Source organism: Garra rufa, chromosome 9 (genome assembly GCF_049309525.1).
Source record: "Garra rufa chromosome 9, GarRuf1.0, whole genome shotgun sequence".
In the NCBI taxonomy this organism is placed as follows: Eukaryota; Metazoa; Chordata; class Actinopteri; order Cypriniformes; family Cyprinidae; genus Garra; species Garra rufa.
Window position 1 is genome coordinate 20,906,155 of NC_133369.1, and position 27,255 is coordinate 20,933,409.

Genomic DNA, 27,255 nt, shown 5'->3' on the forward strand with positions numbered 1-27,255 from the left:
TTCTAATCAAAATGCCAGTGTGTTCGAAGGATTTCAAAACCATGTTTTGCATGTTGTATAATCTAGTCCCCAACGATAACTAATCAGGTTTCAAATGTGGTGAAGTCAAGGGCTAATGTGATGGGCATTTTTGAATATCCCTATTTTTACCCAGCAATCCTCTGTCCTGTTGCCTTTGCTTTCACTCTGACGCCGGCCAGAGTGAGCCCGACCCTGACACCAGCTCCTGCCCAGCGTGCACCAGTCCTGAACACTGAACTTTCTCTTCCTGTCCATATGTGTTCCTCTTATTTGCCACGTAGACATACAGTCAGGAAATCCAAGATCCGTACTCTTCAGAGCAGCTCTCTGCATTCACTTTAAGCTTGGGTGTAATTGATCACAATCACGATCACATTTAGGCCCAGATAAAGGATGTTGCTCTTGAATCTGGTCCAGGGGTAGAGAGAATCTAGAAGAAAGCCCAAAGACTCTTACCAGTTAGTGCACACACATCCCTTTAATAAGGAGACTGAAGACTGAGCCCCAATTTTTAGTCACCACTCAATCTGTCAAGGACAGATGGACTTGTGAAAAGGCCATGGTGATTTTTTTATTTTATTTTATATATATGTACTTATAAGTTTAAATTAGTTTGAAGGGGATTATGGTCAAAAGAGTTTTCAAAAGCAACACACTCACCTTTATAAGCTACTCTATTTGTACTCAGAATGTTAGAGTCAGCCAATCAAAATGTGTTTGAATGCTTTTATTTCATGTCTGTGTTAGTTGGCTTTATTTGTATTTTTTTCTATGCTCATGGTGGGATTTTTTTTTTTTTTTCTTTGTGGACAGAAATTATGCCTATGTGACTATTAGACTATTAGACTAAACAAACACTCTCCTCTTCTATATTTAGAATAGTAGAACCACAACAGCTGGACTTGATTTGGAATTTTTAAATCCTAGTTTCAACCCCTGGCAAAAATTATGTAATAACTATACTTAGAGGACGTTGACACATTATATATATATATATATTGTAGCTAATAAACAAATCAAAAAAAATATTTTTGTTTAATAGCTGAGCATTCTGCTTTCGTGAAACAAACTCAAACAAATTATTATTATTTTATTTATTTATTAATGAGATTGTTTTCAGATTAAGTATAGGAAAAATTATGGAATCATCAACAACAAACAAAAACAACTAGTACTTTATCTGGCTTTGAAAATGAAAAACTAATGAAAAACAATATTCTCTATTAATCTGGTTCCGTTTTTCATAAATAGCAGAATGAAATCTTTTTTTTTTTCCACCATCAATTTCTGGAATGTTTATTGGCAATGGCATGGAGTTGGTATGTCTTTCCTAAAGAAAAAAATCATTTTTTCCCCCTGTATTTAATGCGGAAAACAATATGTGACCCTGGACCACAAAACCAAAGTCTTAAGTAGCATGGATATATCTGTAACAACAGCCAAAAAACATTGTATGGGTCAAAATTATGACAAAAAACATTAGGATATTAAGTAAAGATCATGTTCCATGAAGATATTTCTTACTGTAAAAATATCAAAACTTAATTTTTGATTAGTAATATGCATGGAAAAGAACTTAATTTGGACAATTTTAAAGGCAATTTTCTCAATATTTAGATTTTTTTATTTGCACAATCAGATTCCAGATTTTCAAATAGTTGTAGCTTACGTATCTTATTTATAAATCTCAATTTCATGGCTGGTTTTGTGGTCCAGGGTCACATATGAACATATAATAACAACACAATAACATTATTAAAAAAATATTATTATATAAAAATGTACATTTATTCCATAATTTTTTGCCAGGAATTGTAGGCTAGATTGTAGAATTCTAGAATCCTCTCACAATCAGATTCTAAAACTATAACTCCAGAATCCAATCACTTTTCTAACTGAATTCCCAACAAAATGACAAATTGAATCCTAGAATTCCATCAGCTCAGCTAGATAGAGTTGCTTGAATGCTGTCTAGATATGCTCTTGTCTTTCAAGCACAGGCTTTAAAAGCTCACAACTTCTTAAGCACTTTGCAGAGCCTGAGGTGTTTCTCTCAGACCATCTGCTGAGATTTTCCAAGGCTACAAAGAGCGAGAGCACAATGTCACTGCATTCGATTGAAGAGCCCTTTCCCTGTTACCTGTCCATCTGTTCTTTTCACTGGCCGTCTTCAACGCTTCCATTAGTCAGTTTGCTGCTCCCGCTGTTGCTGCTGTTGCTGCTGCTGCTATGCTGCTTCTCATCTGCTGCACTTTTTGTTTTGCCTGTCTGTCCGTCCTTCATCCTTGCACCAACGCTCCCTTTTGTTCTCCACAAGTTGTTTCTGTCTCAAAGGAAGAGCTTTCTGACGTTTTCTACTGTCCAAGGAGTTTGCATGTTACTCGCGAGCTGAATCGGTGCCTATCGATCGTGTTGTTGTTTTTGAGCGACGTAGGAACCCACTTGCACTCTAAAAGTTCCCACCTTAGCTGTGCCTCACTTCCAATGGTGCTTTCTTCTTCTGTGTAATGTTTTTTTTTTTTAATCGTTTATTTGTAAGGTGCTGTAAATAAAGTTAGTCTGTATGCACATATCCTACCCAATGGGTAGAAACCACAGAAAAAAAGACATTGTTAATAATGTAACAATTTATAGCTGATATAAAGATTTTAACATGGTGGCAACGGATTTGTAAATGCCTACAGTTCAAATGTGCTTTTTTATTTTATTATTATTGTTATTATTATTTTGGCAAACAAGGAAATTCATTATCAGAAGGATGCGTAATACTGAACTTACAGAGCATTTTGTAGAGTTTTATTGAGTAACATCTTGGTTGAGAAAGAATGAAATGGCGTTCTGGATTAGGATGTTGCTTTAAACACTGCCCCAACAACAAAAGGCACATTTATACACACATGCACACACAAATTTATTTAACTAGTTATTAATCAGAAAACTATGAAAGCCTGTTTCCACCAGAAGATGAAAAATTAATAGGGTAATTGCGACTTTTTATTTTGTAATTCTGATTGACATGCAATCTGACCAATCAGAATGCTGAATCTGACATTTTGTCCAACAAACAAAATCAGGGGAGGACACTCTTAAAAATAAAGGTGCTTCACGATGCTATAGAAGAACCTTTTTTTTGTCTAAATTGTTCCATAAAGAATGTTTAACATCTGAAGAACCTTTCTGTTTCACAAAAGGTTCTTTGTGGCAAAAGAAAGTTCTTCAGGTTATAAAAAGGTAAGAAAGAGATGGTTCTTTAAGGAACCTTTGACTGAACGGTTCTTTGTGGAACCAAAAATGGTTCTTCTATGGCATCACTGTGAAGAACCTTTTGAAGCACCTTTATAAACTTAGGTGGACTTAAACATAAAAAATTGTGTGCATTGACGTCTTTCTGTGGTTGAAATGAAATACGTTCTGATGTTCATTTAATGTTTATTTCGTGCTTTAAGTAGCCTAAATAGAAAAGACGATTGGTTCAAGTGTGGAGTGATTTAATAAGGCAATACAGTCTCTTACGACACATCGAAGAGCCACAAAACGGTATTTGTTTAAATTTCCTTAAAAAATGACATTTTAAAGCTGAGACCTCGTTTCATACCAGAAGTAACCTGCTCTGTCTTGTCTGTCCACGTGTTGTCAGTTTCTTCTTCACTCCGCAGTGTGTTTTTCACTGAAAACATGATGTGTAGTGTGAGAGCTGGTTTTTGCAAAGGGTCAATTAATGTTACTTCTGGTATAAAACAAGCTTTGAATCAGCTTTAAAATGGTAATTTTTAAAGAAATTCTAACAATAGAATTGTGGCTCTTTAATATGTCATGACAGATCACTGTATTGCCTTATTACATCAATTGGCACCTGAACCAATCATCTTTTCTTCTTTACTTAAAGCACAAAAAATACATGAATGAACATCAGAACGTATTTTATTTCAACCAGGGAAAGGTGTTAACACAAAATTTTTCAAGTTAAAGTCCACCAAAGTTAGTCTACTCTCTGGTCTCATTTGTTTGACGGACAAAATGGTGGATTCTGTGTTATGATTGGTCACATAGCCTGTCAATCAAGCTGTCTGTAGTCAATTGCTAATATAAAATTGCAAAAAAATAATAATAATTCTAAGAAAGGTCAAGTTATGTTCGGTCAAGAAATATTTTTTTTTTAAGCTAGAAAAGGGATTTTAAAAAAAAACTGCAAGAACCTGTAATTATGAGGAAAAATATGAGTTTATATATCGCAATTCTGACTCTTTTCCTGACTGTGAGGGAAGAAAGCCAGGAGTTTGATTGACAGGCGATCTGACCAATGATAACGCCGAAATCTGCCATTTTGTCCGACAAACAAACTACACAGGAGAGTTATGCCGCGTTCCAGACAACCTGTAAGGCCGTGTTCACACTTGGCATCTTTTTTCACAAGAAAAAGTTGACTAGGGCGTTTTTTTAGTAAAAAAAAAAAAAAAAAAGCTGGCAGCCTTCTGTTACAAAAAGCAGCCGAGTGCGTCTTTTGTTGCTATAACAACAGCTGCAACAGTAGCATAGTGCTGTGTGGTGAAGAAATGTCGAGAAAGAGCCTCTTTGTGATGTATATTACGATAGAGTTGTTTACTCATATCATACAACTCCTTGTGCTCCGAAACTAGTACGATAAGTTTATCTACCGGCAACTTCTCCGTTTTTTCTTGTTGTTTTTGTTGTTATGGAAACGATAGGTCCCGCTACTCGCTTGTCATTGGTCAGCTGTCAAAAAAGCGCTTGATGTAGGGCGTTTTCTTAAAAAAAGTTCAACTTTTTTCAACTTAAAAAGACGCTCTGAGCTGCAAAAAAAGACGACGGCGGTGGCGTTTAAAAAAAGCGCAAGGGCTTTTTTGAAAAGACGGTTTACTCCATAGGATTAGAATGTAAAACAGACGCTGGCAGTTTGAAAAAAGACGCCAAGTGTGAACGCGGCCTAACTCGTGTTTTTCCGACCTTCTTCCAGTGAAAGTCCACTGAAACGGCAGTCAAACCCGTGACTTCCCACTCGTGAACTCGTACTAGATCGATGTACTCCCAGTTACGAGTTCTGACGTAACATAGCCCGCGAAACAACAAAGTCAGCCCTAATGGGTGCGGTGTTTATGCAAGTGGCACACGGTGGAAAAATAGAGCTTAAGACAATATAACGTTGCAATCAAATTAATAATAATATAAAAATAATAGTAATTCATAAATGTGCCCATGCAATTTGGCGTGACTTGCCTGGAACGCTACTAAGTCGTGGTTTGAAGTGGTGATTTACCAGTTAAAAAAACCTGCCTGGAACGCAGCATTTCATCGGTGGGCTTAAACTCGAAAGTGGTGAGACGTCTTTGCTCAGTTGAAACAAGATAACGTTACCTTCTGACATTCATTCATATTTATTTCAAGTTATAACTAGTAAAGAGGAAGATAAGCTCGGTTAACATGCCGTTTAAACTGAGACGCTACAGCGAACTGAGGCAGTACGGCGAAAAAGGTATTTGTTTGAATTTCGACAAAATTTTAAAGCTGAGATACTTTATTTCATACCAAAAGTAACTTGCTCTGCCTTGTCTGTCGGTGCGTTGTCAGTTCCCTCAGAATGAAGTGAAAAAATGACATAATTGCAAGATGTAACGTTATATCTCGCAGTTCTGAGAAAGAAAGTCACAGTTACATTTATGGTGGAAACAGGCTTCTGTAGAAAACCATGTTAACTAGTTAAAGTTCTGAATTGGAATCAAGTGTATGGAAACATGAAATATGTAGTTACCAGTGCCAGACTCCCACTCACCGACACAAACGCTGAGGGATCGTGAAACGACAGTCTTGTTTAAAACAATGGTGTTCATTTGAATCCCGACATGTACATGATTTTTCATGCCACCCTGTGTTGTGCTTCCTGTCTTTGCAAGTTTAATAATGAACCAAATGAGAGATGTAGTTTTAACATTCTTATTTTTGTTATATACTGTATTTCAGACATTCTTGTGTATGTGGTGTATAGGAGCAAAAAATGATTTTAAATTGCAGATATTTATGTGCTGGTGCTCCACTGTACATTAGCTTGTATTCGCATGTCTATAGTTATATACCTGAAGATAATGTACATAGCGATGCCATTTTGACTACAAGCACCTGACTAACAGCAGTTGTGACATTTTGAGCAATGCACCGAGATGCTTTTGAAGCTTTTCTTTTCTTGCACAAGCACAGAGAACTAACAAAACTGAAAAGGTTTCGACTTGTTTTACTCTGATGCTTAAAGAGTGTCTAAAAACAGACATTAGATCAGGCCTTTTACACTCTAAATTTCCCCCCAGCTCATGTTACTCCGTATGTTCATGTGTGTGGACATTTTATTTTCACACGCACATGTACATATTTGTTTTATTTAAATCATTGTGGTGTTAAGTAATAGGTTTAAAGCATAAGGTCTGTTACTATAATGCTTTTTTTCTCAGAAAAAGTAATCAAAACATGCTCTAGTCACTGTTATAGTCAAACTTTTATGCTTGTACTTCTGCTGTTGTCCAACTGCAGTTAAACTAATAAACTAAAAGTACCAGTTAATGTGTCTAATGCTTTAATTTTCATTTTAGATATTGAAATAATATCCAGTATGTTTTCAGATCAACCATTTTATTATCCTCTCAAAGAACATTGGCATATTGAGGTGATTTGAGTTTAGATTACAAAACTAGCAGCTTCAGTACAGTAATGCATTCTGAGTGAGCTAAAACGTGGGCTATCAATTGTCTTTATTACCCAATTGTCGTTATTATGCAGTACAGGTTCTCCATAAACACACACAGTGCAATTCAAGACAATGTACAGTCTAGATGACTGTAGGCAATATGCACAAGAACTCAAACACAAACACATACATGATTTAAAAACAAGTGAAACGCATTCAGTATCAAATAAATACTGATATTTAACTATCACTTGGTTATCAAGGATAACAACTGAAGTAAAACACAAACACACTTAATGATTTTGGCTTAATGTAATTCTAGTATTATTGCTAGCTCAAGTTTGATTTTCTCCGAAACACTCAACTTACAGATTTAAAGAGAAAGTTCACCCAAAAATGAAAATTATTCTGAGATTTACTCACTTTCAAGCCTTACTTGGTGTATATGACTTTCTTCTTTAAGACAAATACAATTGGAGTTATATTACAAAATGTCCTGGCTCTTCCAAGCTTTATAACAGCAGTGAATGAGTGGTGAGTTTTTGAAGTCCAATAAAGTGCGTCCATCAATCATAAAAAGTGCTCTACACAGCTCCGGGGGTTAATAAAGGCCTTCTGAAGTGTTTGAGAGATTAACACTTCATTCAAGATCTGGAAAGAATAGGCTAGTTTCACAAGAACCAAGTTTTGTTTAAAAGCAAAGGAAAACCAGTCTCCTCTTGGCACTTACTGAAAGCCTCCCTTATTTTTCTTTACAAATCCTCATTTTGTACTAGTAATTCGTGACTAGTGTGTTGTTTTGCACTTTCCTCTGTACTTCTCTCTTCTGTCATCCGCTGAAATACCACTGTTTTTGTGTATGCGCGTACGACAGTTAGCAAAAGCTAGAGAGTATGGTTTATAAAGTTTTAAATATGGATATTTTTCTTACAAAAACTTATCAATTCACTTCAGAACACCTTTATTAACACCGTAGAGCCATGTGAGGCACTGTTAAGGATGCATGGACATACTTTTTTGGTCTTCGAAATTTCAACTGCCATTCACTGCCATTATAAAGCTTGGAAGAGCCTGGACTTTTTTTTTTTTTTTAAATATAACTCTGATTGTGTTCGTCTGAAAGAAAGTCATGTACACCTAGGATGGCTTGAGGGTCAGTAAATCATGGGGTAATTTTCTTTTTTGGGTAAACTATCCTGTAAGTACATGGAAACAATTTCGACATGAGTTCTTGTATATGAACATTCAGTACCTTAAAGAGATAGTTCACCCGACAATGAAAATTCTGTCTTCATTTACTTACCCTCATGTCGTTTCAAACCTGTATGAACAAAAAAAACTTTTTTTGTCAATGGAATGAAAGTCAATAGGGTCCAATGTTGTTCTGGACTTGACTGACTTGCATTATATGGACAAAAACATTTTTCAAATTATCTTTTGTGTTCAACACAAAAAGGTTAATCATTTTCAGTTGAACTATCCTTTTAAGTCAACACCAAATACCTTGTGACAGCAATTATTGATCGTGTGAAACATTCAATGGTACACTTATGAGTTTTTAGTGACATTTCTCTTCTCTTCTTGCAGCCTAGTCGGCTTTCTTACGGAAAGCCATTTTGTCTTTTGTCTCCTGCAGTTTCTCTGAAAACTTGTCTTTCGTCTCAGAAAAGCGATCTTTGGTCTCCCCCATTCGTCCTGAGAGCATTTCTTTGGTTTCCTCCATCTTCTCTGAAAACCTCCCTTTCGTCTCCTCCATTTTTTCAGTCAGCCGTTCCCTGGTCTCCTCCATTTTGTCTTGAAGGTACTCTTTAACGAGCGGAGGTGTGGAGAGGTATCCTTGTTTGCGGAGGTACTGTACAGACAGGGACGTGCCGCCCAGTGTAACGGTGTATCGTGCAGGAGTAGCGAGCTGTGACCAGATAGACAAAGAAATTATTGATATAAATCACTTATATATTGTAAATCCATGTCAAATAATCCTACATGATCTCATGATGAAAACGTAAGTCGCTAAATGCGTACCAATAAGTACATATCACTGCAGTTTCCAACAGATATAAACACTAGAGGTGGTAAAACAGCGAGCACTTGTAATTGTTTCCGTACACAGTTATAATTACAGCTCCATATGTTTCGCTTTCTGGATGTAACAAGCTTGCTTGGTAGCTTAGCTGACATGGAATTGGACTGGATGGATGCGGAATCCTTGGGTACGAATCCCATGAAAAACATGACTCATGATGAAAGAGCTGAAAGATGGGAATCGAAAAATGCAATTTTGTTCATACTATTGGGTAGGTATAGGTGTAGGGCAGATGGTACATTGTTTTTAAACGTCACAGAGCATTAGAGTTATAGTGCCACTCAACGGACATTTCAAGTCAGAACTGCGGTGACACATACAAAACCAATGTCTCACAAAACATACCATATGTACGTTCATCTGTTCGTTTGGGGTTTGGGGCCACTCAGTGGACATTTCACATCGAATGTGTCATGAAACGTACACGGTGCTACATATTTTGCGTCTTGCAAAAAGTTCCCATAGGTATGTTTTTCGTCATGAGATCAGGTTGAAATAATCTTAGGCTTTTGTTTATATACCTTATACATTGCATAGGCTGTGAGTGCATGGCCACCCTGGGAATCTCGCAAAATTCCCACTATCCAATCCGGTAAACCAATGAACTCCAAAAACGGGACCAGATTCACCCCTCTGCAGAAAACACAGAACATGTCACTTGTGTTTTTTTACAAAAGAGCGATGATTTGCTTTTGTAACCTTCGAGTGTTGTTTGTACAGCAGTAGTTGATTGTCCAGATGACGCTGCTAAAGCTTGTCTGACCTGCTGAAGCTCAGACGGACTTTATCTGGTAAAACTCAACCTTCCTCCCAGCCTCACCTTTATTTTAGTGCGCTTAGTCTGTATGTTTTGATCTTTTAAGCAAAAACACTTCAATTCATATAGTTTACTTAATTAAACACTTGTACATTACCGGTCAAAAGTTTTTGAACAGTAAGATTTTTAATGTTTTTTAAAGAAGTCTCTTCTGCTCACCAAGCCTGCATTTTTGATACAAAGTACAGCAAAAACAGTACAATTTTATATTTTTACTATTTAAAATGTTCAAGAAGCATTTTTATATTATTATCAATATTTAAAACAGTTGAGTATATTTTTTCAGGATTCTTTGATAAATAGAAAGATGCAAAGATCAGCATTTATCTGAAATAAAATGTTGTTGTTTTTTTGGGGGAAAGAAATTATAAAAATACTTTTATTTATCAAGGATGCTTTAAATTGATCAACAGCAATGATAAAGACATTTAATAATTTTACAAAGAATTTCTATTTCAGATAAATGCTGTTCTTCTGAACTTTCTTTTCAAAGAAACTTGAAAAAAAAATTCTACTCAGTTTTCAACAATAATAATTTTTTTGTTTTTTAACAGCAAATCAGAATGTTAGAATGATTTCTGAAGGATAATGTAATGTGACTGGAGTAAATGATGCTAAAAATTCAGTGTTGAAATCACAGGAATAAATTACATTTTAAAATATATTCAAGTTTTTACTGTTTTTTTTTTTTTGAAAAAAAAATGTGTATAATTTTAATATCAGCCATCTATTGACTATTAACTGAAAAAAATTTAGACCAAAGTATTAATTTAGACCATTACATGTACCATTACATTAATTATCAGCAGAATTATCCCCAATTAACTGTCCATTTAATAAAGGAATGTGGTCTTTTAGGTTTCGTGCTTCCAAAAGTTTATCACAAAAATGCAAAACTAAAAATAACTATAATTTCTTAATTAAATCTAATATAAAAAAACACAAGAACTGAGCAGCTGGACAAGTCGAAACAAAGACAGATTTTAAAATAGAATTTTAAAATAGAACTTGGCTCTTGTCATTGTTTTTATTGTCAGAGGGTATGTGTTACTATGTTGATGTTCACTTACTTCATTGCAGCATAATAAAAGCTCCCAAACCACACTGTGGACGTGACGATGTGCACAGGCACCATGACTTTGCCATACTGTTTGAATGTCTTTTTAAATCTCTGAAAGAGCCCGATAGACGTGTCCTGCAGAGGGTCGACTTCACCCTTATTCTGAGGGTCAAACCCTGCTTCATCCTTATAAAGACCCTCAGCCCCTGCTAGACTGTGGGGAGGTTTTAATGGCGTTTCTCCCTCCGTGGACGTTTTGTGGCTCTCCTTTGTTCTGATGACATTAGTGCAACTGAAGCAGCGTGAGGTCCGGACGGTCACAGGAAGCTCACGCACAGCCCAGGTGTGACCCAGGTACGCAGAGCGCAGCAGGACCACGCGCTGCACCGTGACTGGAGCCCACAGCCGCTGCATCTCCTCCCCCACCTACAGGACCTGGACAGACCAAAGAGGTTACTGTCAAAAAAAAAACCCTTAACATTACAAATTACTTAATTACACACACACACACACACACACACATATATGAAATACAAATACAATTTTTTTTTTTTTTTTTTTTTAATTTTTAAAAATTATAATCAAATAATTTTACATTTTTTTAAGTACAAGTTGGGCTACAAATACAAAGAATTTACAAATATAAAAGTATGAATTATGTACAATATTTTACTTCAAATGCAGTTTTACATATATTATTTAATACAATTTAAAAATTATAGAATGATTTTATAATAACCATTTTATCAATTATTTATTACAAACACAATTTACATAAATATTATTTAAAACTATTTGAAAATTGTAGAATGGTTTTATAATAACAAAATAACTTTACCAATTAATTTTATTTTATAAATGCAATTTACATGTATATTTTGGAAATTCAATTTGAAAATTGTAAAATGATTTTATAAAAATCTAATAATTTTACTAATTTTATTTTTTGAGTACAAGTTGGGCTAAAACTACAATTAAAATACAAATATAAAATTGTACATTTCTTGAAATATTTTATTTCAAACACAATTTTACATATATTATTTAATACAATTTGAAAATTGTAGAATAATTTTATAATAAATATTTTTACCAATACTGTTTGAAAATTGTAGAATGCTTTTATAATAATCAAATACTTTAACCAATTAATTTTATTTTATAAACACAATTTTACATATGTATTATTTAATACTATTTGAAAATTGTAAAATGTTTTTATCATATTTAAATACTTAAAAAAATATATATAAGTACATTTTTACGTGTATATTACAATTTGAAAAATGTAGAATGATTTTATGATAATTAAATAATTTTAACAATTTTATTTTAAACATTTTTACACACATGTATTATTACAATTTGAAAATTGTAGAATGATTTTATGATAATCAAATTATTTTACAAATTTTATTATTTTATGATACAATTTTACATACATACATACATACACACACACACACACACACACACATACATATATATATATATATATATATATATATATATATATATTATTTAATACAATTATTTTTATTTTCGTGCTAAACAATTTTTTTAAATTACTATGTTTTAAGTACTAAGCATTATAAGGTTACTGAAATGCAACTTAAAACCTGCTATTGTAAGTTTTAAAGTTAACTATATATTATTATTGTTAGTTAGACATTAGTAATGATTCAAAAGTCACAAAGGTTCAGCATGATAAACGCATGCCATTGGTCGGGTTAGATAAGAGTCATGGCTTTCTGTCAACCACCAGACTGATCAGGTTAAAGACAAAGTACTCTAATTAGGAGATTAATTCGTTTAGTTTCAACCAGTCAGCCAAATTTGACTATTTATTTCTGTTTATAATTTTTGCAGTGGTCAGATTATTCCCTTAAACTTTCTACGGTCCTTTAAATGTAAAAAGCTTTCAACACAATTTTGACATGTTTCCCACCTTTCAAGCAAAAGACCAAACATCTTAGCTGAAAAAAAAAAACTAAATGTGTGCTTTGTTTAGTTTAAGTTACAGAGATTTATTCGGTCACAAGAGTTTCAACACATTTAATCCACCAGAAGTTCAAGGCTAAATTCCTGGCATGTTGTTTTTCTGAATTAACATCAGTCTGCTCCCAACCTCAATCATTATCGCTATATGTTGGTGTTTATGTCTGACATTGGGGTTGTTGTAGAGGACAGACAGACGTTTGCAGAACTAAATTCAGTAGAGCTCAAGTTAACATGGCCCTGATCTAAACTTCAACACACACTTCAACACACACTGCTTCGCCACTCCGATAGAATCAGTCACACAGCCAGAACAACTGAAACAACACCGAACGTATCAGCCAGGAGAAACAGTTCAAAATAGTTGGAAACTTACATTCACCTCTCGAAGGTCTGCTGTGGGTTTAGGGAGAGTCCTCGCAGCGCTCCATACCTCACCAGACACATGTCATGTACGCGCACGTTCTCCAGACACATCCACATGGAGCTGCTGCGCGCGGCATTATGGGAAGTGTAGTCATTTGGGGTAAGCATGAGTTAGCCCAGTTTATGCTCAAGCATTTAAACTTCCAACAGGGTCAGAAATTAACTTTTCCAGGGGCAATATTTGATTTGATTCCCAAGAGATTTTTTTTTACATTTGTGAGGGCAATTTTTAAAATCACAGTATTATAATCACCATACTATGTTGTCTTTAATGACTTTTATGTTGTCTTTAAGTACCCAATTACTTTAATCAGTTTTAATCAATCTAAATTATAGCTACATGTCAAAGGAGTTTATAGGCCTATATTATTATGACAGAAATCATTATTGTATATTATTGTTTTTCATAATGTGATAATGATTTTAAATCTCGATATAGAAAACGTTTTTGTTTTGTGGTTGTGTTTTGAGCTTGTCACATTCTGGCTTCACAGAAAAAAAAAACATTTCTGTCCATGATGCTAGTCTAGTCTAGCGCAAGTTATGCAAAAACTCGCATTATAATTACTGAAGATATGAAATTAATATTTTATTTACATCGTATCTTCACTGTGTTGTTTATGAATTCGCGAGCGTGCGCAATCGCAATCAATCAACAGCTTCGGTGTTTTTAGCGCTGACTAATCTAAGCGCCTCTGATTGGATAATGCATTCCTAAATTCAACCGAAACGCATTTGATTGCGTATAAGGAATTGACACTTTGCATCCATTTTCACGTTATTTTAATCGCGACGGCCGTAATACATTCTTTAATTGTGCAGGGGCATTTCTTGCCCCTTTGTCTTGAATTTATTGGGCAGTTTTGTTCATTTTGGTAGTATTTTTCCACAAGCCCTTGTTAATTCCCGACCATGTAATTTCTGTCACATTTTTATTCAACTATTGTACTTGTTGGTGTTGTTATGAATCCATATTCAAATCTGTTTTTGCTTTTGTTGGGTGAGTTACTAAATAAAACATTAACATTAACTAACACTAACAACAAAAAGAAAAAAGGTTCAAATATATATTTTATTCTATTTTTTTTTTACATTATTTTATTCTTTTCTTTAATTTTATTTTACTCTATTCTAAATCCCTCTGTATTTTCTTCTTTTCTGTATTATTATATTTAGAATAAGGTAATCGAACAGTTTTTATGTGTGGATTTATATTTATATTTCAGTCATTCTCTAAGTCATTTTATTAAAGAAATTAACATGACTAGGTGGTATATCTCGTTTTTTTTGTTTTCCCCATTTGACTGGAAATTATGTATGAATGCAGTTTCGTTTTTTCTCCACTAGATGGAGGTAAAATGGGGGGAAACGCAGAGTTCTCCATAAACTTAAATAGCAGAATAGAGCCAGCGGTTTAATTTTACCAAATGTATGGAATGTGGAACAAAAAAAAAAAAAAAAAAAAAATATATATATATATATATATATATATATATATATATATATATATATATATAAAATTTTTTGTATAATAGGAATAACTATAAAGGTTGTAATGATAATAATAATTGAAAACATTGTAATGGATTAAAATTATATATATAATAAAATTATATATATATAAGTATATATGTAATATTAATTAAAAAAATACATACACACACACACACACACACACACACACACACACACACATATATATGTGTGTGTGTGTGTGTGTGTGTGTATTTTTTTTATTAATATTACATATATACTATTACATATATATCATTTATATATATATAATTTTAATCCATTACAATGTTTTCAATTATTATTATCATTACAACCTTTATAGTTATTCCTATTAATGATTATACAAAAAATAGCAATTGTGATACGATGGCCTAAATATGGTATGGTGGTTCCTCTGTTTTTGTGTTTATCCACCCTAGAATGAACTCTTTCACTGATTATTGTTCTTCTATTCACTCTTCACTGTTGTACTGTATCTCAATGATGATGTTTTGTACTAAAAATGGAAATTCAGTGAATCATATCTCAGGGTCTTCCTCTGATCACTGTTTTAGAGCTCTGAGAAAAGCCCTTTCCATTCAAAAACCTTTTATTTCGATGATGGGCTCTGCGCAGATCAGGACAGGTCAAGTGGAGCCTTCTTTATGATTTTATTATTTCATAATTGTTTGTTTGATTTCTTAGGCGCAGATGAGCAATCAGTAATCCTTTATGGATATTGGCAAAGCCTGCAACATGTACTTCACAACCAACACTGGGTCTCTGCCTAAACAATTACGCTACCTTCATGTAGTTGTACTTCATCACGGGCATCCCTCCCACTGGCTTTTATCTCCCTTTGATTTTTTTTTGTTATGCAACCAAAAGTCTTCTTATCATCTTGTCAGTTAATATGACAGAAAGTGGTCCCCTGAGACAAATCGGAAAACTAAATTCAAAGCAAATTAAGAAGATTAGACAACCAGTGGAAACCAAAAAACAAGATAATAGCAATTTCAGAAAATGTCATCATACGTTTAGTTTGACTTGTAAACATCGGGGCACACACTGAGCTGAGCAGCATTAGTGTTCCATACTTTCTCTTTTAGCCTGAGGGCTTCAAATCACATCTCATGATCGATATTTCATGACCAGTATGACCATTTGTGTGAAACGAGTCATGAAGAGACCCACTACTAGGAATGTTAACATAACTGACTATTTATAAGCAGATTAAAACATTCTTATGTGGATGAGTCGGCTCACTAAGCAACAGCTTTGGGCGATCACTTTGAAGGGGTCACCATGTTAAATATGTCATATGAATGAATCACATGCAATTATCTAAGTGTTAAAAACAGCATGAAATGAGAGTGATTATACATACAAATGGCTATTTATATTCAAGTAGCCTACAACTGAGATGAGGAAGTACTTGTAGTGAACAAATAAACGCTGCTTAACTATATATTATGTATACATCAAGTCATAGTGATTGATTGAAAAAATTAATTCAGGTCTAATCAGCCAATGTGTGTAAATCTCTTTTCAAAGTGATGGTTGGTTGTCAAGTCCTGCAGGGATATTGACACTTTGTAACGTGGATTGCTGAGGCTGAGTTGGAATCCATGTGCGGTTGTTTATTAGAAATAGCAGGAACAGCAAAGCAGGCAAAAGGTCAGTAACAAGAGAGGCAGTCCGAACAGGAAACAATACAGCGGGGCAGTCCGAGAAACAATAGTAAATGGGCAGGCAGTGGGTCCAAACCGTGATGTCAGTCCAAACGAGCAAACAAAACAACAGGGATAATCCAAAAGACATAGAGAGGAGGCAGGCTAGGTTCAAACCGTAAATGCAGTCCAATCTGGCAAACAATCCGAAGGGGTAATCCGTAAACTCGTGAATCCAAAGACAAAGCAAAACAGCAACAGGTAGTCAGACAGAGTAAATAAAGAACGCTCGGTAAGGAAGGTTTAACTGGCAATACTTCGCGAAGAGCAAGCACATGGTCAGTGTTTAAATTCTACCAAACAGGAAATGACAGTAGAAGCAGCAGAGGGAGCGTGGGCAGTCAGTACTCAGGTGAGGGCATCCTCTGCTGGCTTAGCGTTACAGAATCCCCCCACCAAATATTGGAGCTGACCCCCTCGATGTCACGAGTCCAGCAACTCGTTCACCTGATAAGTGGGAGTTCCGTCAATATCCAGTGGTGGTGGTGGTTCTGGGGCTTCATGGCCGGGGTCAGCATCCGGGTGGACCGGTTTGAGAAGGGAGACATGGAAAGAGGGAGAGATAAGCAGGAAGCTCTAATTGGTAAGTAACTTCATTAATTCTTCGTAATATTTTAAATGGTCCTACATACCTTGGGGAGAGCTTCCTGCTTGGCAGCCGCAACTTGATATCTTTCGTTGAGAGCCAGACCCGTTGTCCAGGTTGGTAGGGAGGATGTGGGCGGCGCTGTCTGTTGGCCTGGACCTCTTGTGTCCTTATGGCCCGCTGGAGATGGACGTGTGCACTGTCCTACACCCTCTCACTACGTCGTATCCAGTTGTCCATGGCTGGAACCGAGGAGGGTTCGCCAGACCACGGGAACATGGGTGGTTGAAACCCCAGGACGCACTGAAAGGGGGTAAGACCTGTGGAAGATTGAGTTAGGGAGTTCTGAGCATATTCTGCCCAAGGTAAAAAACTCTGACCATCTGTGTTGCTCTCGGCTGCAATAGGTTCCTAGGTATCGTCCAATTTCTTGATTTAATCGTTCAACCTGGCCATTGGCTTGAGGGTGGTACCCTGACGTGAGGCTCACATTAATATCGGGTTGCTTGCAAAATTCTTTCCAAACTTGGGAGGTAAACTGAGTGCCCCTATCGCTGACAATGTCCTCAGGGAGACCATAGATTCTGAAGACATTGTGGAACAGGGCTAGGGCTGTCTCCATGGCAGTGGGTAGTCCTTTTTTAATGGTATGAGACGGCAAGATTTGGAGAAACGGTCAATAGTTACCTAGATGGTTGTGAAGTCATTGGAGGGAGGTAAATCGGTTACAAAGTCAATGGACAGATGTCAAGTCAAGTCCAGTCACCTTTATTTATATAGCGCTTTTAACAATACAGATTGTGTCAAAGCAACTGCACAGTATTTAAACAGCACAATAGTGTGTAAGTAACGCATTATTGTAAATAATAAATTTTCAGTTAAAGGCAGTTCATCAATGAATTCAGTGATATCATCATCCAGTTCAGTTCAAATAGTATACGATATCGTGGGAAAGTGTCCCCAACTAAGCAAGCCAGAGGCAACAGCGGAAAGGAACCAAAACTCCACAGATGACAGAAATGGAGTAAAAAACCTTGGGAGAAACCAGGCTCAGTCGGGGGACCAGTTTTCCTCTGGCCAGACGAAACCAGCAGTTTGTACCAATGTCTGATTGTAGAGAACTCGTCAGGATCCCGTGGTGTGGCACCGATGGCCGTCTAGGTTGGCGAGGTCTTCATTGATGATCCGTCTCTGCAGCTCATCTGGTTGACATCCACGGCTATTGAAGTCATCTCCAGGTGGTGATCCATGATCTAAGCTGGACTGGATCCGGGGGACTGCAGTGACCATCTGATCTGGATATAGGCTGGATCTGGTGGCTACGGTGACCTCGGAATAAGAACGAAACAGACTAATATTAGCGTAGATGCCATTCTTTTTACGATGCAACGAGTGCATCAGATGTTATGGGAGGTGTTTTCGGTTCCGGTTGACCTTAGTAATGCAGCCTAACAATCCTTTAACGGATTTGAGTTATAGGAATGTGTTAATGTTTTATGTGTAAGCCAGGTTAAAGAGATGTGTCTTTAATCTAGATTTAAACTGACAGATTGTGTCTGCCTCCCGAACAGTGTTAGGTAGATTGTTCCAGAGTTTAGGCGCTAGATAAGAAAATGATCTGCCACTGGCAGTTGATTTTGATATTCCAGGTATTATCAAATTGCCAGAATTTTGAGAACGCAGTGGACGTGAGGGACTATAATGCGATAGAAGCTCGCTCAAGTACTGAGGAGCTAAACCATTGAGGGCTTTATAAGTAATTAGCAAGATTTTAAAATCTATACAGTGTTTTATAGGGAGCCAATGCAGTGCTGACAGAACTGGGCTAATATGGTCATACTTTCTAGTTCTAGTAAGAACTCTTATCTGCTGCATTTTGGACCAGCTGGAGTTTATTTATTAAGCGTGCAGAACAACTACCCAATAAAGCATTACAATAATCTACCCTTGAGGTCATGAACACATGAATTAATGTTTCAGCATTTGACATTGATAGCATAGGTCGTAATTTCGATATATTTTTAAGATGGAAAAATGCGGTTTTGCAAATGCTAGAAATGTGGCTTTCAAAGGAGAGATTGTTATCGAATAGGACACCTAGGTTCCTGACTGATGACGACGAATTTACATAGCAGCCATCTAGTATTAGACTGTGTTTTAGGTTATTACTTGTGGAGGTTTTAGGTCCAATAATTAACACCTCTGTTTTTTCAGAATTTAGCAGTAAGAAGTTATTCGCCATCCAGTTTTTAATATCAGCTATGCATTCCGAATTGATATGTTTTGCCGGGCTGCGAAGAAATATAGAGCTGAGTATCATCAGCGTAACAATGAAAGCTAACACCATGTTTCCTGATGATATCTCCCAAGGGTAACATGTAAAGCGTAAAAAGTAATGGCCCTAGTACTGAGCCTTGAGGTATTCCATACTGCACTTGCGATTTAAATGATACCTCTTCATTTATTGCCATAAACTGATGACGGTCTGACAAGTACGATTTGAACCATGCCAGTGCACTACCATTAATGCCTACATAATATTCAAATCTATTTAAAAGAATGTTGTGGTCAATAGTATCAAACGCAGCACTAAGATCCAGTAGCACTAATAGGGAGATGCAACCACGATCGGTTGACAAGAGCAGGTCATTTGTAACTCTAATAAGAGCAGTCTCAGTACTATGATATGGTCTAAAACCTGACTGGAAATCCTCACAGATACCATTTTTCTCTAAGAAGGAGCATAATTGTGAGGATACTACCTTTTCTAGTATCTTTGACAGAAAAGGGAGATTCGAAATTGGTCTGTAGTTTATTTATTGGGGTCAAGTTGTGGTTTTTTAATGAGTGGCTTAATAACAGCCAGTTTGAAGGTTTTGGGGACATATCCTAATGATAAATACGAAATTAATAATATTTATAAGAGGATCTATGACTTCTGGAAGTACCTCCTTTAGTAGATTAAATGGAATAGGGTCTAACATACATGTTGTAGGTTTAGATGATTTAACAAGTTTATACAATTCTTCCTTCTCCTATAATAGAGAATGAGTGGAATTGTTCCTCAGGAGATCTACAGCGCATTATCTGATGCAATACTGTAGCGGGCGGCTGTATGGTTACAATTTGATCTCTATTAGTGTCTATTTTGGAGGTAAAGTACGTCATAAAGTCATTACTGCTGTGCTGTTGGGAAATGTCTGCACCTGTTGCTGCTATATTTTTTGTTAATTTAACCACAGTATTGAACAAATACCTAGGGTTATGTTTGTTTTCTTCTAAGAGAGACGAAAAGTAATCCGATCTGGCATTTTTTAATGCTTTTCTGTAAGATAATATTCATTCACGCCAAGCAGTACGAAAAACCTCTAGTTTTGTTTTCCTCCAGCTGCGTTCCATTTTTCGTGCTTTTCTCTTTAGGGCGCGAGTGTGATCGTTATACCACGGTGTTACACTGTTTTTCTTAATCTTTAAGCGCCCTGGAGCAACTGTATCTAAAGTGCTAGAAAAGAGAGAGTCCATAGTTTCTATTACATCAAGTTTTTCTGAGATATCATCGCTTTGCTGCAGAATTTCAACACCATTAACATCAATTCCATGTGACAGTATTAAATCTAGAGTATGATTTCGGCAATGAGTAGGACCTGACACATGTTGTTTAACCCCAGTAGAGTTCAAAATAGCTATAAATGCTGTTCCTAATGCATCTTTTTCATTATCAACATGGATGTTAAAATCACCCACTATTAAGACTTTATCTGCGGCCAACACTAACTCGGATAGAAAATCAGCAAATTCTTTAATAAAGTCTGTATGGTGCCCTGGTGGCCTGTATACAGTAGCCGGTACAAATGTTACTGGGGATTTATCATTAGTACTTGTTTCTCTGGATAATGCTATATGAAGCACCACTACTTCAAACGAGTTATATTTGAAGCCCGTTCTCTGAGAGACATTGAGAATATTGCTATAAATAGTAGAAACACCTCCCCCTTTACCTTTTAGATGCGGTTCATGATTACAACAGTAATCTTTGGGGGTGGACTCGTTTAAAATAATGTAATCGTCTGGTTTTAGCCAGGTTTCTGTCAAACAGAGCACATCTAGCTTATGATCAGTGATCATATCATTTACAAAAAGTGCTTTTGTAGAAAGGGACCTGATATTCAATAAGCCAAGCTTTATCAATTGTTTCTCTGTATTATATATATTTTTTATTTGTTAAACATCAATTAAATTGTTAGTCTTGATTTGATTCAGGCGATTTTGTATTTTCTAGCTCGGGGAACACAGTCTCTATAGTGTGATATCTAGGCAAAAGGGTCTCTATGTGTTGAGAATTAACTGATTTCTGTGACGTGAGGCGGCTAGCAGACGGTCGGTTTAGCCAGTCTGTCTGCTTCCTGACCTGGGCCCCAGGTAGTCAAGTGCAAACTCTAAGACTATGTGCCATATTTCTAGATAGAAGAGATGCTCCACATCCGGAGGGATGAAGACCATCTCTTTTCAACAGGTCAGGTCTGCCCCAAAAGCTTGTCCAATTGTCTATGAAACCTATGTTATATCGCGGGCACCACTTTGACATCCAGCCATTGAGTGACCACAGTCTACTGTGTATCTCGTCACCACGATAAGCGGGTGGGGGACCAGAGCATATTACAGTGTCTGACATCATACTTGCAAGTTCACACACCTCTTTAACATTATTTTTAGTGATCTCCGACTGGCGAAATCGAACATCATTAGTGCCGACGTGAATAACAATCTTACTGAATTTACGTTTAGCATTAGCCAGCACTTTTAAATTTGCCAAGATGTCAGGCGCTCTGGCTCCCGGTAAACACTGGACTATGGTGGCTGGAGTCTCTATTTTCATGTTCCGTACAATAGAATCGCCAATTACTAGAGCACTTTCATCAGGTTTCTCAGTGGGTGCTTCACTGAGTGGGGAGAACCTGTTTGATGTTCTGATCGGAACGGAAGAGCGGTGTTGTGACCCGCGACTATGGCGTCTCACAGTCACCCAGTTGCCCTGCTGCACGGGCGTTGTTACCGGAACCGAACAATGTACAGGGCTTTCTGAGCTAGTCGCATCCAAAACCGTATCTAAGGCCCTCACATTCTTACTATCCTCCATTAAAGTTTGGATGCGTGACTCTAGTTCTAAAATCTTCTCTGTCAGCCTGACTATATTCCTGCATTTATCACATGTATAAGGCTCACTGCTGACAGAGATGGATAAGCTATACATGTGGCAAGCAGTGCAGACAACAATTGTAGGAGAAGAAGCCATTACTCACCGTGATTGTAGAATGATTCCAACTTACCACTGTTGTTGAATTAATTCCTGAAGAACAGATCAGGGTGAGAAAAAACTGAACGGAACAATCTAAAGGCTGTCCGAACAGGAAACAATACAGCGGGGCAGTCCGAGAAACAATAGTAAATGGGCAGGCAGTTGGTCCAAACCGTGAACCGTGTCAGTCCAAACGAGCAAACAAAACAACAGGGATAATCCAAAAGACGATAGAGAGGAGGCAGGCTAGGTTCAAACCAAAATGCAGTCCAATCTGGCAAACAATCCGAAGGGGTAATCCGTAAACTCGTGAATCCAAAGACAAAGCAAAACAGCAACAGGTAGTCAGACAGAGTAAATGAAGAACGCTCGGTAAGGCAGGTTTAACTGGCAATACTTTGCGAAAGAGCGAGCACATGGTCAGTGTTTAAATACTACCAAACAGGAAGTGACAGTAGAAGCAGCAGAGGGAGCGTGGGCAGTCAGTACTCAGGGCTCCCTCTGCTGGCTTGGCGTTACACACTTGAACTTTTGGCTTTCTTATAAGTGCATTGAACTCCCAGTTCAGAGACTGCTCAGTCTGATCTTACTCATGGCAAGGTCGAAGGCCTAGTGTGAACATGCAGAGCTTTTACAAACCTGCCTGAAAGATTGAGAAATGAAGCATGTCAGACTAGGTCAGGACCTGTCAAGGGCAAATTCGAGAGCTGGGGATATACCAAAACACAAAATGAATTTGTGAAAACAGTCTCAGTTTTTAATGAAAGCAACACTTGAGCTCACATGAACTCCACAAGTTTGTGTAAAACTTTAAAAAAAGAGACAAAACCACTCGTCTCAGTTGAATAATGCACAAAGCTCGAAATACATTCAGACAGATGATTTAAAATGTTCATGTAAAGATGATGAGGGTTGCAGACTGATGCGTTTGTACAAGTGGGTGACCATTGGCTATGTAGGCCTATGATAAAAGGTTAATTATTGTAACTAAATTGTAGGTGTAATATTTTTTTATGTAACTGTCTAGTCATGCTTCACACATTTGACCGTGAGATTAATTCTCATTTTGCTTCATTAACTACATATTTTCCCTTTTGTCGTGTTATTTCTGCTAGGCTGCATCTAACAGGTATTTTGAATGAGTTTTGATGAAAAGGTTTGTGCCCCCTGTAGATTTGCAATATAAAGTTCTGAAATGTAGCAGTGGGACGCACTTAAAAAATTTCTCATCTGAATCCAATAAACAGTAGCTGATTGCTATCTGCTCAAGTTGGGTTTATCCACCTTATTTTTCCCATTTGTAAATTTTATGGATATGGCTTCCAGTCTCAAGTATTTTTAGCTGTACAAAACAGCTCGTTTTGCAGCTTGATGTTGCAAATTTGGGTGTCTTACCGTATTATTTAAATTATGAACACACTGGTTTGCAGTGCAAACAGTTTTACCGTTTACTGCACGCTGTTATTCTTCTTCTTGTTTCCTTAAAGACCTTTTTCCTGAATAAACGATGAGCGCCGCCATTACGAATTCTAACATCAGATTGAATGCTTTTCTGTTCCGGTTTCCATAGGAACCCATTCAAATAGCATCCATCTGTTTTTAATGTAGCTAACGTCCGCAGCTTCGTGTCATCTACACACTCATTAAAGTGAGGCACTGACAAATGACGGTCATTGCAACATTGCCAAGTGATGGCGCTTTGGAGCCATGTGCTTTTTAAAAACATTTTAATAGGTTTAACATTAGTTTATTAGCTCGGAATATACCCTAATTTGACTAGAAACAATGCAGACCGGAAATGTAAAGCATTCTTTCAGTTAAAGGAACCGTATGTAGGATTGTGGCCAAAACTGGTACTGCAATCACTTTCAAAATACTGTAGAACAGTGTTTCCCCTCCCGCTCCCCCCTGACTCGAGGTTGCCAGCTAAGCTGCAGGAGTAGGCTGCTACAAGGAGCTTCCAATGGCAAGTGACGAATCCTACACAGTAATTTGTTTTTCTTCTATTAATTATGTTTATGCTTCACAAGAGATGTTTTGCGAAGTAATTATGTATCGCAAAAATTTACAGATGGCGATTAGCCAAATATTTCGTAAAGATGTACTGTAATACCACATTTCAGTCGGAACATAGGTTGTTTTCATACCCTGCTAGTGGTGCGATATAAAGCTTTTTATGAACGCATTTAGCACGGCCGACCGTGGAAAATCCACTGTGTACGGAAGCAAAGTTAGCCAAACATAGATGAATCTTGCCTGTTCAGGAGAAAATTAGCAACGTTGGCGTATATCTTCAAATTCTTCTCCGTTTTCAGCCGTCTCCATCTTTCAAAGGCATATCCTATACAAATCCTTGTTTTTTTTCGGACTTTGACACAACGTATTTCGGATTCATAACGAGGTCTTTTACGTTTCGTAACGTCATACATGTTTTATCCGACACGTTTGTATAGCTGCAGCTGTAACAGAGCTGGCAACCCGTCTCACGAAACTCTACTGACTTCGTGATTGGTAGATAGCTGGAGGGTGGAGCCTCAGACCAAAACACAAAATGACAACAATAACATCAGTTGAGGGCTGCAACTCTCACTTTTAAATGACAATATCCTGGCCGGACCACTGTTGTCAGTGATATAAGTATTTGAAATGAACATGATTTCTTAATGTCTAGTGACATGTCAGGGCCATTTTATGATTAACTGACATAAATTTCTTACATACGGCTCCTTTAAGAGTCGGACTTACTTCCGTGTTCAGGAAAAAAGTCTATAGTGGCAAATGAACTGGCAGTGTCATCCATAGGCTTACTTCTGCATTGTAGAATAGAGGGTTTGCACTTACATCATGATTTGGTCAGTTACCCGGATGCACAGCCACACTGGAGATACTCAAATGTAAAAAACAGCATGGACTGCACAGTTAATGTACTACTGAATACGTTGTTCTGTTAATTTATGCTGTCTAAACCATAGAAAAAATGTGTGGAAGCTTCTAAATCATATAGAGAAGGACTTAGTAAGCAGGAAAGGGCAAATATTTTAACAAACTAAAGTTAATAAGTGGTAAGGATACGTACGAGCAGTAGGCTATTAATTAAGATATTAGCTTAATATTTCATCTCCCTGCTGAAAAAAACAGCTGGTTGGCTGGTTTTAGCTGGTCAGCAGACTGGTTTAAGAGGGGTTTCGGCCACTTTCCAAGCCTGGTCAGGCTGGTCTTAGCAGGCCAGGCTGGGAGACCACCGCCTAAAACCAGCCTGACCAGCTTTTCCAGGCTGGGAGACCAGCTAAAACCAACTACTTCCAGCTTAAACAAGCTAAGACCAGCCAAACAGCCTAGGCTGGTTTTAGCTGTTTTTTTTTCAGCAGGGCTACCTGACCGGAATTGATAAGAACAAACACAAATGTTGTCAAGATTCCTGCCCTGGAAATCCTGGTTCAGTTTGGCCAACCACAAACGCCCTTTGTTCCTCAGACAGTGTTTTGCACTCTTCTCCTTGATGTGTTATAACTTTTGGCAGTCTATAGTACTCCAAATGTTTTCCCACATCCAGCTAATTAGTACAGCCCAAAACACAACGATAATTGGCCATTTTCAGCAGCAATAATCGGCAAAATTGTTCAGTGGCATTGTTTACGTTTAGTGCTGCCAATATGGCCGACTGGTGATGTGTCATGAAAACACTATTGGGAAATAATGAGAAGAACTAGATAAAAAAGTTCGTCGAGACAAACTTTGAAGTTGGCTTGAGAAAGTCTGACCAGATAGTTTTAAAAAGTTTTTAAAGTTTTTAAAAGTTTCAAAAGTTTGACTGTTTTCAGTCTGAAATAGTTTGAAGTTTTCAGCAGTTTTAAAGCTTGAAGTTTGATAGATAGATGTGGTTGCTATGCGGTTTCTAGGGTACCCGGGGTGGTTGCTAAGGTGTTGCTATGTCGTTGCCAGGGTGCCTGGGGTGGTTGCTAGGGTGTTGCTATGTTGTTGCTAGGGTACCCGGGTTGGTTGCTATGGTGTTGCTATGCGGTTGCTAGGGTGCACGGAGTGGTTGCTAGGGTGTTGCTATGTCGTTGCTAGGATACCCGGGTGGTTGCTAAGGTGTTGTTATGCGGTTGCTAGGGTACCCGGGGTGGTTGCTAGGGTGTTGCTATGCGGTTACTAGGGTACCCAGAGTGGTTACTAGCATGTTTCTAGCATGTTGCTAGCATGAATAGCAAGTTGCTAGCATGATTCTAGAATGTTTGTATCATGATTAGCAAGTCACTAGCATGATTCTAGAATGACTAGCAAGTCACTAGCATGATTCTAGCATGATTCTAGCATGATTAGCATATTGTTAGCATGATTTAGATAGATAGATAGATAGATAGATAGATAGATAGATAGATAGATAGATAGATAGATAGATAGATAGATAGATAGATAGATGAGTTTGATTGGATTAGAAATAGTACATAGAAGGGAAGCTTGATTGAGTCTCAAAGGATTCTGGGAATTTTGACAGTTGGAGTTTGAAAAGTCTTGGCTCATTTGAACATTCCGTCAATGTAAGTCTATGGGATTTTTCCCAGTTTTAATCAGCATTTTTAGGAAAACCGGAATTCTGATCAGTTAGAAAAGATATAGCAACTCGAGTCAGATCAGACTGAAGATCTGGGCTGAGTTTGGAGTTTGTAGAGTTAAAGCTCTAGGAGGAGATACAGTCAGACAATTTTGGCTAGGAAGAAAATATAATATAAGCAAAGTCCTTTTAAGACAAGTCATGTCACTCGGCGGCCATCTTTGAAACGCCTCTCAGGTATCCAAGTGCAGCTCCTATCTCTTTGAATGGGGAAACATCAAATTCTCCAAAACTGTTCGCCAAACTTACGATTAAATTTCATATTTGAAATCTCCAAAGAAATCCAACAAGAACTGCCTCATAAATATAGTTCCTTGTGTTCCATAAATATAGTTCCTTTAATAGCGTTAAAAAACGCATATTTTTCCGGCTAGATGAGCCAGTGCATATGCGCAGTACTGAACGCATGTCTTAGAGCGCCGACTGTTTCTATAGCAA

At 37.1% G+C, this 27,255-nt stretch overlaps 1 protein-coding gene across 1 annotated transcript; it reads right to left on the reverse strand.

Annotated features, from left to right (window-relative positions):
- Positions 1 to 6,630: 6,630 nt before the first annotated feature.
- fam210ab (family with sequence similarity 210 member Ab) lies at positions 6,631 to 13,143 on the reverse strand. The gene is made up of 4 exons (XM_073846699.1): positions 13,047 to 13,143; positions 10,683 to 11,107; positions 9,317 to 9,428; positions 6,631 to 8,621 (listed from the first exon to the last, which is right to left on the reverse strand). The coding sequence occupies exons 2-4, from the start codon at positions 11,084 to 11,086 to the stop codon at positions 8,301 to 8,303; spliced, it is 837 nt and encodes a 278-aa protein (XP_073702800.1). The 5' UTR covers positions 11,087 to 11,107; positions 13,047 to 13,143; the 3' UTR covers positions 6,631 to 8,300.
- Positions 13,144 to 27,255: the final 14,112 nt, after the last annotated feature.